The 16461-nt window shown below is 38.1% G+C and overlaps 1 protein-coding gene across 3 annotated transcripts in view; it reads left to right on the top strand.

Annotated features, from left to right (window-relative positions):
* Positions 1 to 16461, top strand: part of Tpp2 (tripeptidyl peptidase 2) — a 67208-nt gene that overhangs the window by 23307 nt on the left and 27440 nt on the right. For all 3 annotated transcript variants that reach the window (XM_047552878.1, XM_047552879.1, XM_047552880.1), the window contains exons 7-16: positions 2220 to 2374; positions 3033 to 3109; positions 5017 to 5144; positions 5587 to 5686; positions 8754 to 8902; positions 10574 to 10689; positions 11122 to 11290; positions 11939 to 12096; positions 12956 to 13032; positions 14857 to 14963. In XM_047552878.1, coding sequence (XP_047408834.1) covers positions 2220 to 2374; positions 3033 to 3109; positions 5017 to 5144; positions 5587 to 5686; positions 8754 to 8902; positions 10574 to 10689; positions 11122 to 11290; positions 11939 to 12096; positions 12956 to 13032; positions 14857 to 14963 — 1236 coding nt within the window. The remainder of the gene's footprint in view (positions 1 to 2219; positions 2375 to 3032; positions 3110 to 5016; positions 5145 to 5586; positions 5687 to 8753; positions 8903 to 10573; positions 10690 to 11121; positions 11291 to 11938; positions 12097 to 12955; positions 13033 to 14856; positions 14964 to 16461) is intronic.

Here is a 16461-nt window from a genome sequence, read left to right as displayed (position 1 = left end):
TTCACCCCCAAGTTCATTAAGGTGTAGCTGAGGTGTAGTAAACTGCACATGCATCTATAATCAGTAAGTTTTGATAAACATGTACACCTGATAAGCCACCACCAAGATAATGAACAAACCTATTGCCTCCAACATCTAGCTGTCTTCCTTTGTGATCCAGCCTCTGCCTTCATCCCCAGAGTTACTGATCTGCTTTCTGTCACTCTAGATTACTTTGTATTTTCTAAAATTTTATACAAGTGGAATAAGAAATATGGGGTTTTTGCCTGCCTCTTTCATTCAGCACGGTGATTTTTGAGATTGGTCGCTGCTGTGATTGTAGTGTGCTCCTCATTTTGCTGAGTCATATTTCATCATGTGAGTCACCACACTGTTTATTCATTCACTTATTGGTGGACATTGAGATTGTTTCAACATTTGTGTATAAGCCTCTGTGTGGAAATAGGTTTTTGTTTATTTTGGACCAATCTCAAAGAGAACTGGTTGGTTGTGCTAAATACATATTGAGCTTTAAAAGCTCCCAAGCTGTTTTCCTCTGGTGCTCCCTCAGCAGACCTCCAGGTGTTCCACATCCTCTTCAGTGTGTGGTGTGGTCAGCTTCTTTACTATAACAACTTTGACTGTTATGTGTAGGCAGTGAGGTTAGAAAAAAAGTAAGGAAGGCAGACTTGGCAGCATTGGGTGCATATTTTCTTGTGTGACAGCAGTTGGTTAGAACAGAGTTGTCTCAGCATTGTGGCCGACCCACTTGGAAGGATCTTGTTCCTCACTTCTGAGCACCACCTCTCATCTGTCCCCATTATAGATAGGCCCAGTGCCATCTGCTATTATCATTGTCTTCTGTTGGTTTCCTGACAGTAGTGGCATATTTTTCTGTACTCATGTCTACTAAGAAACTTCTCACTTAGGTTTGTGTTTTGTTTTATTGATAAGTAACATATGTACAGGAAAGCATGCAAATCTCATATTGTATACTCATTGAATTATCATGAAGTAGATGATCCTGTGTAACTACTACCCAGGTCAAAAATAAAATATTATAAAAGCCCCCATCTTGTATCTTGCTACTCGATATCCTTACTCCTACCCCAAATTTAACTACTATCCTCATTTTCATTGCCACATTACTTTGGGCCATATGATGTTGTCTTTTATAAGTTGGAAATGATAAAAGAGGGGCAATTTCATATGGTTCAGCCGTTTTCTATTTATATAAACAATGTAAATCCTCTTGTATGAAACTTTAGTTCAGCCTTATTTTTGTGAGCTTCATCTCAATGCATAGAAGCAGTTCATATTTATTTATTGTCAATTCTGTGAATTGAAAATACCATATGTTCACTTACTATTAATAGACCTGAAAGTTGTTTTGGTTTTTGAATTTTACAGTTAATGCTGCCTTGGCTGTTTTGTGTACATGTGCATGTGTTTCTGTCAGGTGTGTCGATAGGGGCAAGGTGGGTGCTCAGCTTGCACTTCTACCCAGCCCATGGTTGCTCCTGTCAGCCCTCAGAAATCTAGCCACCCTGTAAAAGAACGTAGAGGCATCTGATTGTGGCTTTCATTTGCAGTTTCCTGATAACTAATGAATTTGAAACATCTTTCCTTGTTTATTTGCCATCTGGATATCATCTTTTGTGAAGCACTTTTTCAAATGTTTTAACCATTTGCGAGGAGGGGTGGGGAAGTTCTCCTTTTTGAATTTGAAAGATTATATAGCCTTTAGATTATATAAAGCTTATAGATTATATATTCTGGAAAGAGTATATATATCCAATATATAATGACTAACTAGTAATATGCAAATTGAAATGAATGGTTAAAATTTCATATGTGAAAATATTTTTGTCATTTGGATATATATATGTGTATATATCCAGAATATATAATTACTGAGAAAGATTATATATTCTAGAAAAATTATATATTCTGGATATAAACTATTTATCCCTTATATGTATTGCAGATATTCTCTCTCCTTTGAGACTTACATTTTGACTTTCAATGAACAGACTAGAATCCATGATAGAAAAAAGTATCTAATTCAAGAAGTTTTATTGTTTGTGAATCATAATAGACTGAAGATAGTATACCATTATATATATAGATCAGGGTGCTTTTTAAATTATTTTTATCATGACTGATATGCAAATCGAAATGAATGGTTAAAATTTTCATACTTTTTATATTTTTGTCATTTCCCCCCTTGTTGCTTCTAGGAGCTCATGGCACACATGTAGCTAGCATAGCTGCCGGACATTTTCCAGAAGAACCTGAAAGGAATGGAGTAGCTCCTGGTGCTCAAATTCTATCAATAAAAATTGGTGATACGAGGTTGAGCACAATGGAAACAGGCACAGGTCTCATAAGAGCTGTGAGTGTTTATGAATTGTTGATTTAGGTTAATGATTAATCTTGGATATCTTTAGGGTTATAAAGTGCTTCTGGTTTACAAAGAATACATTGAACAATATTTTGTGTACAATACTTTATTTTAAAAAGCAAACATATTTTCTACTAACTTTAAAAGTTATTTTTAATAAAAGTTATTAGGAAAAAGCTTTTCAGTTTAAAACCTTTGTGAAAGAAAATACTTATTTTATACTCATCGTTTCTAGTAAATTCTCCAGCAGACAATTCTGTGATACTTTTAGAGAAAATGTCATCTTAACGCAGCTTGCTCCATTACATTAGCCTAAAAGGAATTCAAAACTTTTAATATTCTACATTTCATTTTGATGTGTAACTTTAATGATTTTAAAATCTAATTTAATAATTTTAAAATCTAATCTTGCCGCTCTCTCTCTTCCTCTAGTCCCATTCCATTCATAGAAACACTGGTTTTATTTTTTTATTGACTACTACAGTGTTTGTTTCTGCCTGCCCATTTGTGTGGAAATAACTTATAAATTAGAATATGATTGGTCAAGAATCTATAGAATCCATGCCTTTATTTTATTAGCTACTCTGTTTCTAAATTAGAAACTAAATTAGTTCAGCTGCCTAAACTAGCCCCTTAATCTTTTTAATAGATGATAGAAGTCATAAATCATAAGTGTGATCTTGTCAACTACAGCTATGGAGAAGCAACTCACTGGCCAAATTCTGGGTGAGTATTCCCTGACAGTTGCTGTAGAACTGTCCCTGACAGTTGTTATAGAATATAGAACCTCAGCTGGCGGGCATGAAATAGTTCAAGCACATGGAGTGAACATCCCAGTGGAAGCGTGGTGGTGTGATAACCATATAGCCTAGCCCAGTGCCAGTCGCTGCACCATCCCTGAAATCTCAATTCTGAGCATTCCCCTGTGGCTAGGGTAGCCTGCCCTAATGGTTCTCCTGAGACGTTCAGGCTACCAAGCCCTCTGGTGTTTTTTCTGATGGCTCCACTGCATCCTCACTGTTCTTGCCAACCAGCTTAGATCCATCAGACTGTCCATTGTTATAATTGCCATTTCACAGTCACCCTGGAGCCTACCCTAGGCTTGCCAAACCCTGTTGTTCCCTGGAGTGGCCCTGCAGCTGATCTGCAGAACTTGCTGGTGGTTGTTCACATTCACTCTCTGCACTCGAAGGGTTTGTTCCTCTACCCGCTCACCTCCTTCCTTGCCATGCCATCAGTGTCTTACTCAAAGTTCAGTGCTGTGGCATTAACCTGATGTCACCTTACCTTTTTTTCTTCACAATAGTATCTATTTAAATTACTTTATTTAGAGTTCTTATTTACCAATCATCTCTCCCTGGCTCTCACCAACAAGCCACTAAAATACACCAGTTATCTGGTTTATAAAACTTTATATTTGAAATCCTGTCAAAATGGGAAATTTTACCAAGGTAGACCCTGTAGCTTGCTGTTTTCAAATAATTTTCTCAACTAGTGGGTCCTGGGTTTCTCATGGGAGGTGGCTTTACTGCCCTGCGACGTGCACCCTGTTCTCCTCCCGAGTTTCATTCCTCCATGCAGTGTTGCCCCTTCTCGTCCTGTCTCAGGGTCTTTTTAACCTGCATGTATCCTTCTCTCCTTGGACATTTATTCTTTTAAAGTCATTTTTCCCTAATATTCTTTCCTTGCTGAGGTATTCATATTTAGGACATTGGTCTACCTTTGCCCTGTACTTTTTTTGTATTAACTCCATTTTCTTTTTCAAGGTCTAACTGCTTCCTTTTCTTTTCTTTCTTTTTTTGGTACCAGGGATTGGGCCCAGGGGCACTTAACCACTGAGCCACATCTCCAGTCCTTTTTTATATTTTGAGACAGGGTCTTGCTGTGTTGCTAAGAGACACCCTAAATTGCTGAGGCTGGCTTTGAATTCGGGATCCTCCTGCCTCAGCCTCCCAAGCTGCTGGGATTACAGGCACGCACCACTGCACCTGGCTAACTTCTTCCTCTTTAATTAATGCCAGTAAAGTTTTCTTGTTGTCTCTAAAATCTCTGATCAAAGTTCTTACATCTTACGGTCACCAGTTCTGCCTTATTTCCCCTTTATGTTTGCCACTAAATATACTGACTTTGGGGGCAAGATAATTCCTGGTGAAAATATGTATAAGAATACCTTGAGGAGTGTCTCTGATACGTTGAAGTGGGGGATGGAAATGGAACCATTTATTGCCACATTCTCCAGACACTGTTAACATTGTAGTACTTTGTAGTATATTTTTCCACATAAAGTTTTGCACCTAGCATTTTCCCCACGTTTAGACTGGCCTTCTAAATCCTTTCCTGTGTTAAAAATCCAATGAGGGGGCCTCATTTTGAAATGACTATATCACATTCCATCAAAAGTAGACCTGCCAACATCTGTGTAACCACATATTTAATAGCATTTTGGTACTATATATACTCTGTGAGTAGAGACTGAGTATTTTTAGTTTAAGAAGGTCAACTGAGTGATTCTAATGCACACCCCTTCTTTATAGGTACTGTTTAACGTCTACAATTCGAATCCCATTTATAATTTGTTTTTTGATGTAAATAAGAAATGGGACAGTGTTATTCAAAGGAATATTCTTTTTCAGGAGAATTTGTGAAGTGATTAATGAAGCAGTATTGAAGCACAATATAATCTACGTCTCCAGTGCCGGAAATAACGGTCCATGCCTCTCCACTGTCGGTTGTCCAGGCGGCACCACATCCAGTGTGATAGGTTAGTTTCCTGCTTTAGAAGTAGAAATGTCTAAAAACAAGCAGACCAGAAGCCAGTTAATCAAATGTTAATTGTATCTCTCCTTTGTTCAAAACACTATAGACCAAATGTGTCCTCAGGAAATAAAGTCATAATAGGGAAACTAACTTGTCTAGAATATATTAAAATTTAAGTAAACCTGGAATAAGTTGCCTAATAGAGGTACAGATGCACACCTTTTGGTACATAATTAGGGAAAGGTGGCATAATACTACAAGTTAGCAGAAGGCTTGGAATGATGTCTGATACATCGTAAGCTTCCCTGCGTCCCTGTTAAATTTTCTCTTCTGTTTTACAAGGTATTATGCAGTTTACCCATGTAAACAGTAGAGTTCATTGGGAAAATTAAGATCCACTGAGTCAATTTTATTTCCTTTTGCTAATGATAAATTTCATCTCACAGGTGTTGGTGCTTATGTTTCCCCCGATATGATGGTTGCTGAGTATTCTCTGAGAGAGAAGTTACCTGCAAATCAGTACACATGGTCTTCTAGAGGTCCAAGGTGGGTAAGGCAGTACATGGGACCATTACATGTGCTTGGTTAAACTTTACGTGATAATAAGTGGTGATGGCCTTGTTTTAAATAATTTGATGTTTGAGCTTTGGTGTAACAAAAGCCCTAAGCATTTGTAAAAAACATTGCAGTCACAGAGCCTGTGTACCTGTGTTCATGCTTTTGAAGTTATAACCTTCTTTGAACCTCTTGGGTGAGATCCAGTGAGCAAGTTCTGATTAACAAATGATGTTTATCTGTTTAGGTTCACTCACACCCTCTCAGCTATATTTGTCTAGTTCAGGGAACTAATTATCTTTCTCCAGAGGTATGTTAAGTCCTAATTTTTATAATTCCTCTTTATTACATCAGTGATTACTGGCACCGTCTAAAAAATAAAGCCTATTTTAATTCATCTCTTTGACTCTTTGGAGTTAATTTAGAATAGACTTTGAGTCCAGATCAGCAAATCTTTTGGTGCCTGCATGGCACCAAGTGGGCAAGACATGAATAAACATGTTGTGGTCCATGTTCAGAATGTCATTGTAAGAGATGGGACCACAGAGGTGGGAGCAGTCACCTGAACCCTTCATGGAGGATGTGGTATTTGAGTCACCCTTGAAGGATGGATAGAACATTGAGAGAGAAGGGAGTTCTATATGGCAAGGACAGCCTGAACCCAAAGATAACCATGTTGTAGTATAAAACTTAATTTATTATACTAAACTAAGTGATTTGGCAGGAAGTAACTAATAGTTGGACATGTTTGGAATATAAAATAGACAACAAGAAATACTGGAAGATAAGATTCAAAAATTGGTTAGAATCAGAGCAAATGTGGTAATGTTAATTCTTTGAATTACACATATCTTCCTAATCTTCTGTAGGTAATTTCTTCTTTAAAATGTAAACTTATTCCATTAGTTTATTGTAGACTGTCCTGGAAAACAGACTGGCAGTCTCTGTAGATTGGAAAACTTTATCTCCTACCGTGACCATAAACTGCCCTCAGCAGCCCAACTAATGCCACTGAATAAGAATGACTAAGAGAGCCATAAGTTAGCAAGGGTTTATGTATTTTATATTCAGTTAACCAAAGTATCAAATTATTAAAATGTGTTAGGGTCGATATAAAAACAAAGTATTGGAGAATTGTTTACTCCAACCTTTGCCCATCTTATTTGCCATAGAACATTTAAAGAATTATTTCAAGTGCAGGGTTCAATGGTAAAGCTCAGTGGTAGAGCTCAGGTTTAACATGCGTAAGGCCCTGGGTTCAATCCCCATAACCAAACTACAAAAACAAAATGTATAAAGATACATTTTAAGAAAACACCAAAGCTCATGCATTGTAAGAGAAGCTTAGAGTAGATATTAATTCACAAATCATTTCTTCTAAGAATTGAGTGAGTTTGCTGCATTCTTACCTCTATACACATGAAATATTATTGCAAATACTTGGTGTAGTTATTAGACAGATATAAGGTAAAAACATGGATTAATAATCTCTGAATGGAGTATATTCCATAGTGCTCTTTGAAAACCACTTCCTCTCCTTCAGTATTGAGCATTACACATACAACATTTTCTTGATTACCTGGTGTTTGCAAGTGTGGCCTCTCAAAGGCAGACTACCCAATAATATCTACATAAAAGGGTTTGAGTTTCTCTTGTGCATAATAGTTTAGAAGGAAAATATCACTAATTTGTTGTTGATTTTAAAGAAACATTTATTGATGTATCATTAATCTTAGTTTTAGAATACTGTTTTAAATACTTAGAAAATGCTTTAAGATTACCCAGCCAGTTGACAAGCTAGTGAAAAGGTTATACTCAATTAAAATTCATGATTCTTTCAACTTATTTTTTCCATTATAAGATACCCAGTGCTCATTGTGAATATTGGTAGATAACACAGTGCAAGTAAGAAAGTGAAAATCACAGTAAATCTCATTATCTGTGAGTGGTATATATGTACGTGTGACATTTTGATAAACATCCTTTTAGTCATTCTCCTGTTCATAAATGGCAAATCATGCTGTTCATGTACTTTTGTCACTCAGGAATATGGGGTGAGCATCTTTATAGGTCAACAGGTATTTACCCAATAATGTTCACTTAAAGATATTCACTCAAAGGGTGCCACCGACGCATTTTGGAAGTGATATACGTGCATTGTCTTCAACTCTGTAAAAATGTAAGACCAAATTGCCGTAATATTTCTAGCCAGAAGCAAACGCTCACTTGGTTAGGGGAGAATCACAGTGGAAGAACGGCCTCCGTGAGGAGGTAGCACGCCCTTACGTTAGTCCTTTCCTGGGGACAGAGGATAGAACTTGTGTTGGATGACAATGTGATCATGAACTCCAAGGGCTTTTAACTCCTGAGCCTCGTTAGTCGAAGCCCTCAGCTAGGCAGTCCTGTTAGACCTGAGCTGTCGGGTCTGGCAGCCACCAGTCTTGTGAGATTTGTCTGAATTGAGATGTGCTGTGGTAAGTATAAAGCATACACTGAATCCTGAAGACTTAGTGCAAAAAGAAAAAAAAAAATTGTAAGTGACCTTGTTTTTATTCTTTATCAACTACATTTTGAAATGATATTTTGGATATGTTTTGTTAAATAAAATGTTATTAAAATTAATTTCACCAGTCTCCTGTTAGTTTTTTTAAAATGTGACTCTTAGAAAATTTCAAATTACATATATGTCCTGCTTTATGTTTCTATTATACAATACTGAATTAGATTGTAAAAGTGGAAAACTTCATCAAGGAGTCTGAACATTGTATTTTCTCTCTCTAAACATACCCAATACCTTTGGCCTATCACACATAAATCCAGATACAGACAAACACAGAGATTTATGTCCACTTGTGAGGAAAAATAACTGCTGCGTGGTGGAGAAATGAACATGCTAGGTCTGAGCCCGTTGATTCCCCGTGTCTGTGTCATCATTTGTAATGATTGCGAGTAGTCCGTGGTGTTGGGCTCTAATGGAGTTGACCAGTGGCCTTCTCAGGAATGCCCATATGTATCCTCTTTCAACATCGTGAACAAACCTCAATGGCTTTCTGTTTAGTGCCGACGGGGCCCTTGGCGTGAGTATCAGTGCACCAGGAGGAGCCATTGCTTCTGTCCCTAACTGGACGTTGAGGGGGACTCAGCTAATGAACGGGACGTCGATGTCTTCCCCCAACGCGTGTGGGGGCATTGCCCTGATACTCTCAGGTGAGGATATTGCCTGTGACCGCCCTCTTCTCCTACTACTGACTGCATGTTTTGTGCAGTTCTCATGGTGAGAAATGGTATATTTGGTAATGTCCTGGACACAAAGTAAAGTTTCAAGTAGGAAATGATTTATGTGATAATGATCATTTGTTTTGTCATTCATTTGGTGAACATATTTATTGGCTCTTTGCTATAAATGATTTTCGAACTAATTCTTATCTGAGGCTAAATTAATGAAGAGAACATGTAAAACACCTTGCCTGTTTCAAGTCGATGCTGTAATTGGTGGAGACAGACTTTGAACAAAATTTTAAAGTGTTTATATTATTTGTTAGATTGTGACAAATGTATGGAGCAGAATTAAGTGGAATAGAGGGATTTCTGGGGTGTTATCAGGGTTGCCTGGGACTCAGGGTGGACAAGCTGCTGTGAAGCTTCCCCCTCAGAAGTGTCCCTCTGTTCAGGTTTGTCTCCCTGCCTCCTTCATTCACCCCTTTTCTGACTCCCACAGCTGACTCCTCTGCCTACTGTCGACTTGACTTGGCTCGTCTCTGCTGGTGCTAAGAGATAAAGACAAAAGCCAATAGTTTTATCACTGATTTTAAAACACCTGTCAATGCCACATCATTTGCCAGTTTGAGTCATAATTCTCAGGGTGGACACTGATGTGTCTGCCTTGTTTCTAGTTCTGTTCAGCCTCACCTCCCTTTGGACATACCAGCCATCTCTCTACCTCTCAGTCCTTTTTGGCCCTGCAAACTCCTATGCATTCTGAGGCGGGGATGCTAGAGATTGAACTCAGAGCCTCATGCATGTTAGACAGTGCTCTGTCACTGAGCTATATTCCCAGCCCTTTTTAATTTTATTTGAGTCAGGGTCTTGCTAAACTGCCCAGGCTGGCCTTGAACTTGGGCTCCTCCTGCCTCAGCCTCTCTAGGAGCTAGGATTATAGGTGTGCATCAAACTCCTGTGCATTTTGTAAGATCCAGATCCAGGTCATCTACCTCTTCCTCTGATAGTGCTTTGTCTTTTTTTGGATTCTCATGGACAAAATTGATTTTGCCCTTGATTTGCTCTTATGGCTTATTACAGTTAAGTGTTTAAGTGTTTCACAAGCTCTAGAGAGGACAAAAATGAATCAGTAGTTATCTTTTATCAATAACCATAATATAAGATTGACAAATTGGTGGCCTCCCTAACCTTCCCATAGTTCTCAACCTGGCTACATGCTAGAATCCCCTGGAAATCTTTTAATAAATCACAGTCCCTGGATCCAGTCCTTAATAATTCTCATTTACTTGGTCTGATACAAAACCTCAGCTGCCTTTTGCCTTAATTCTCCTGAGGTTTATACCATGCATGTGAATTGAAATCTGCCAATGATGTTTGACCAACAGTACCTTAAAGAAAATGTCAAATGTCATTGGGCATCTGCTTTGTGCATTGATGTCACCTTTGTGCAGCCTGCCAATCAGTATGTGTTGATTTTTGAGTGAAGTCTGCAATGCAAGCAGTTGAGCCAGATTGTTGAGTTCAGTTAAAAACAGATTTTAAAATGAGTATTGAAATGCAAGACTTGAAAACCAGAGAGTATCTGTCATTACACTGGTTGGAGAAAGAAGGTTTCCAGTAGCAGGCTCACACAATTTTCTTTTGTTTTTTTAATTTTAGGTCTGAAAGCTAATAATGTTGACTATACAGTTCACTCAGTCAGAAGAGCTCTAGAAAACACTGCAGTGAAGGCTGACAATATAGAAGTATTTGCCCAAGGACATGGTATTATTCAGGTATTGTTGTCTGTATTGTAAAGCACCATTAAAATAACATATAGTATCTTCTATTGTAACATGATTCAGTATGGCTAAATTCCAGATAATATGGCTATAGAAGAGCAAAAAGGAACCCAAATCAAATCTTATAGTTAAGATAGATTTGTTGTAGTAAAACAGAAGTAGAAAAGCTTGTCAGTCACAATGGCAGGTGGATCAGTTCCAGCTTCTTAAGAATGTGAATGAAGAATGAAACGGAAGGTTCATCTGGTGGTACAAATGTAGAATTGGCTTCTGAGTTGGAGCATTGAGTAGTATAAAGAAGTGAATATAGAAACTTTTTGTTTATAATACTTTGTTACAACTGAAGTCAGGTTGGTTGATAATTTGCAATACAATATTTTCTTCACCCAGTCATTTCTATCTTACCAGTCGTATTCTTTTAATTAGGTCGACAAAGCCTATGACTACCTCGTTCAGAATACATCATTTGCTAATAGACTAGGTTTTACTGTTACTGTTGGAAATAACCGTGGCATCTACCTCCGAGATCCTGTGCAGGTGGCTGCACCTTCAGATCATGGCGTTGGCATTGAGCCTGTATTTCCAGAGAACACAGGTAGGTAGGAGGCTGGCAGTGAGCTAAAGCATTCACATTGATGGTTCATACAAATACTGCATGACAGGGGTGTTTTATGGCCAGTGCTTTGAAGAAGAGTGTGAATGACAAGATGATTAATAAACTAATAGACTTTAGGGAAACTGGAGCAATGAGGGGTCCAAGTATCATGGTAATTCAGTTAATCTCGACCAGCAAGGAAAACAGCAGGACAGGCCTTCAGTGACCTATGTTTTATTAAACTGATAGTAAAATAACATATTCCCAGGGCTTTCAGGTGAGAGTGGGAAGTGGTAGCAGCTGAGGGAAATCACAGGTGTCGGGAATGCATCACTGTATATTTGACAGTCTTTATTTTACTCAGGTGCTGTTACCTGCACATGGTGATGTAAAATGTCCACTGAAATCCTGTGTTTTAAGGCATAGCAGTGTCTGATGGAAGTTATGAAAGAGATCGTCATGAGTATACTAAAATGCAATAAAATTCATGGCAATTTTAGTTAAACTGAGTTTTGAGTGTCCATGTCTAGTGTAGGTTAAAACAGACCAAGCTAGGTTGCTAAATTATCTTGACAGGAGATAGAACTTTTTGAAATGGAAGGAAAAGGGAAAAATGCTGATTTTAACTTTTGGTCTTTTTAATGCCAGAAAACTCTGAAAAAATATCCCTTCAGCTTCATTTAGCTTTAACTTCAAATTCATCTTGGGTTCAGTGTCCCAGCCATTTGGAACTTATGAATCAATGTAGACACATAAACATACGTGTGGACCCCAGAGGCTTACGAGAAGGATTGCATTATACAGAGGTACTGACATATCTTTTTCACTTCTTTACTCTTTAAAATGGTTGAGAGGCCAGGTGCAGTGGTGCAGGCCCATATTCCCAGCAACTTGGGATGCTGAGGCAGGAGGATCACAGGTTTGAGGTCAGCCTAGGCAACTTAGCAAGACCCTGTCTCAAAAATAAAAAGGGCTGAGATTGTAATTCAGTGGTAGAGTGCCCCTCAGTTCAATCCCCAGTACAGGAAAACAAAAAGCAAGTGGATGATATGTTTAAGAGTAAAAAGTAAACAATCCCAAGTGTATTTTCCAGGTGTTGCTTTCTTGTTGAGAAACAATTCAGCCTTTCTACTTGCCAGATTTTGTAGCTCATCTGGTCTATCTGTGTTAAGCAGTTGGGTACTTTAAGATATAATTTGTCCTTGTGTGAAGAAGGCAAGAGCAACAAGCAGAACAGCAAAGCCTTTTCATTTAGGTTTCCTTCTAATTCATCAGTTGCTTGATTCAGTTAAACCTGAGCTGCATACTCAGGTGGAGAAAGCATCTGTTAGACATATGGTAGTTGTATATAAACAGAATAGTATCATAGTAACTTTACCTCCAGAGTTTTCTATAATAATAGTTTAAGCTAATGCAGTTAAAATGCAATTATTTTTTATTTGATGTCTTACTTCCCTCTTAGGCTCAATTAATGAAGGGTTTTTATATATATTTGTTAGGGCTTTTTGCTAATACTTATGTGACCTAGCGTCAAGAAACCTGGTTCACTTATGTGTAGGATCTTTCAATTTTAAGATTAATTTATTCGGTGACTAGATTATCCCTTTAAATTCCCTGTTTGCAAGTATGTTTATAGGTATTGAAACTGACTGTGTTTCTTTCAAGGTTTGCGGCTACGACATAGCCTCCCCCAATGCAGGGCCTCTGTTCAGAGTTCCCATCACTGCCGTTATAGCAGCGAAGTAAGTAAGAGATTGTTTGCAACTTGCTGTTACCTCTAAGTTGTTAATGGCTATGTGTGGAGTACTGTGAACTTCTGAAGGGTTACTAGGCCAGTGCCAGATAACCAGAGTGCAGTCAGCTGTGCTAGTCCCTGTCAGCTGTGAGAACAAGGATGGCGCCTGGCCTCTTCTCACCCGCTTCACTGAATCTGCTTCCAAGGGGGCTGCTGCTGAGCTCCACATTGCACAGGAAAGAGGTCACTCAGCCTTCCGCTTCCCCAAGCCCACCGTGGCCCTTTCCTCCACTCCACCTTCCTTGCCTCCCCGACTCTTCTGCCTTTGTAGGCACCTTGTACTTCCATACTCTTAACCCTTTCCTCCTTGTCCACCCTGGAATCAGGGAGCTCACATTTGATCATGTTACTCCTGCTTAAAATACATCAGTGTTAGCTCCAAATATCAAGTTCAGGCTCCTTAAAATAGCAAGTGATGACTCCTCATGACTGTGGCCCCAGCTCAGTGCTTCCTGGCACTCTAAACACCACGTTGACATTCTGAATAGCTTTCTGCTCAGACTCCCCAACTTTCCTCAGGAGATAAGAGCATGTGCATGGCTGAGGTCCCTTAACTGACCAGGCTCTTTTCTGGGCATCTTAATAAAAGGAGTCCAGTCTTCCTGCATCACGACACTTTTGACATGACCCAGGACAAAATTTATTTATGCTATTTGTGAGCCCTCAGAAAGCAGAGACTATATCTTACTCCATCCTATATGGACCCTATGAGATAGGGTGCACAAAACAAATTGATTAGTAGATAGAGAGTGAGATTGGGATTGCAGGAATATGGAAAACAAGGGACAGTTCTAAATTACCAATTTCTGTTGTGTTAGTTACTCAGGTAAGGATTAAATATGCAACAGGTCTCAGCCCATGAGGCATGTAGGGTGAAACAAAGGGGGTTAATTTTTAACATGGTATGTATGTGGGAAAATTGTACAAAAGTTAAATTCTCAGTCATGCATTGTCTAGAATAGTGCAGTGGAAATTTCAACAAGGCCCTGTGTAAGAGCTTCAGCAATCAGCTGATAACATTTCTCCTGCAGGAAGCTTCTGCAGGCTCCCTTTGAATGAACCAAGAATTCTTCATCAGTTTTCCCTGACATGTCCCTAGTGTGTAAACTATCTCTGTCCCTACTGATTTGTTTAGGTAAAGGGATTATAATTTACTCATTGTTCTATGTCTAGCTACTGCTTACAAACACTCATTAAATGTTTGTCCTCCTTACAAGAGCTTGACTCTAGCATATACTTTATAGAAGGTTTGACTTTTATGTTTCTTTGATTTCTTATGGAGATGGTTTATCTTTACTGTTTTACCGTGTGGGGGCATTTTGAAGCTACATGAGGGGCTTAATCCTAGTTTCCCTCATAGCTGTAAGACAGTTATCAGTGACACAAAATATACATTACCTTTGATTTTAATAGGACTCACTATAGTCTAGAATCTAGTAATTAGAAAATTTTGTAAATATTGTAGAATTTCTTTAACAAAAAAAAGACTATGAGCTTTTTAAATGTGTGTATGTATCTCACAAATTATAAAATAAGCAAGTAGAATCATCCGTCCTCTGCTACCCAAAGATTACCTCTTCTAACATGTTAAAAATGAGGTGATGTTTTTGTCTACTGTTTTATAACCAGCTTGTAATAAGTCCCAATGTTTATTTCTAGTGAACTACTCTTGCACATATTGTATATAATCTACAGTGCTACTGGGCTTGTTACAAACATAGCTATTTTTATGACAATTTCACATTTAATAATTTTTTTTATTAATTTTCAGAGTAAATGAGTCTTCACATTATGATCTAGCCTTTACGGATGTACATTTTAAACCTGGTCAGATTCGAAGGCATTTCATTGAGGTCCCTGAGGGTGCAACATGGGCTGGTAAGCACATTTGTCTGGACCATTTTATTTATTTATTTATTTATTTTTAGATTTTAGTTGTACATGAATACAGTGCCTTTATTTATTTTATTTATGTGGTGCTGAGGATCAAACCCAGAACCCCACTCATGAAAGGCAAGCGCTCTACCACTGAGCCATAGCCCCACCCCTTGACCGCTTATTTTAACAGACATTCTGTCTCTGTAATGATTTTGTGTTACAGATATATGAATCCAATTTAAATTAATAACCAGCATTACTGAATACTTCTAGGGTGTGGACACACTGTTCAGCATTTTATACAGGTTATCTTGTCCAGGCTGAGCTATCATTATTAAAAAAAAAAAAATGACTTATATTTGGCTTAGGAAAGCATTTTTGTGCTTATGTGTAAATACAGGTGTATCTCTTCTGAACATTTGTTTAAAATGACATCATGAAATACACTTGTGAGACCTAGTTGAGAAGACCTTGTTATCTCTGTGGTTCCTTGTACTCTTGTAGTCATTTGTCTAAATGCAGTTTGTCTGTCTCCCTCCCTCTTGCTATCACAGAAAATGTAAGACTTTTCTTACTACATGTAATGGGGTAAGGGCAAAGTAATAAATAATAAAAACTGCAAGTTAGAGTACCGATTTGAAACAGGGTTCAGTGTATCCTCTTAAATTGCACTCCAATTACAGTGACACTGTTAGAGTGTTGCTTTCTTCCTGAGGACAGTCAGGAGGTGCGATAGACCTATTCCCTAAACATACTTTTATGCACCATCTATCTATGTTCCAGTGTGAGGTGTTGAGCTACATAGAGGAGGATTGTTTCTAGAGGCCTTTTCCCCAAGGAGGGTCCTTGGCAGCATCTAGTTCAGACCTCTGACTTACTTGGTGACTACAAGAACCTGGATCAGAGGGAGACAGCATGGAGCAGTGGAGCTTTGGAATTGACAGTTTGGGCCTCAGACCCAGACTCTGCCATACCTTAATGCTTACTTGGGGCAGGTTGCTTCATTGACCAAACTTCTCTTTCAACTAATTATGTTTAAACTGTAAGAATTAGAGATCTTATGAGGCACCTGTGACATAGCTTGTCCATGTTGAGATTACATTCATATGCTTGACAGTTATTCTGGGGCTCAGGGTTAGAGGTGCAAAATTGAACATCTCTGTAGTACCGTTCACATAGGGCCTCTCAGAGTTGTATAGCTCAAGTCTCCAGTAAAATGCATACCAGTGATATTAAAGAATAAAAATCTATGGTTAATTAATACTGAATTTATTACTTACATATTTAGTGGTAAATGACAGTTATGATGATTTGTTTAGGTTAATAACAAAAATAGTTTCAGTGTTTTGAAAAGTTATTAAATTATCTAGAATGCAAGTATCTCAGCATTTTACAGTGTTAGAGTAGAAGTGTATTATAATGATTTCTATTTCAAATAATTAGAAATATTGTCATAATGCTAGATTTTGTACTCTCAGCAGTTGATTGGGTTCCAAGA

The sequence above is a fragment of the Sciurus carolinensis genome, chromosome 5 (assembly GCF_902686445.1).
Source record: "Sciurus carolinensis chromosome 5, mSciCar1.2, whole genome shotgun sequence".
Taxonomy (NCBI): domain Eukaryota; kingdom Metazoa; phylum Chordata; class Mammalia; order Rodentia; family Sciuridae; genus Sciurus; species Sciurus carolinensis.
This window is presented reverse-complemented; position numbering and strand designations above follow the sequence as displayed.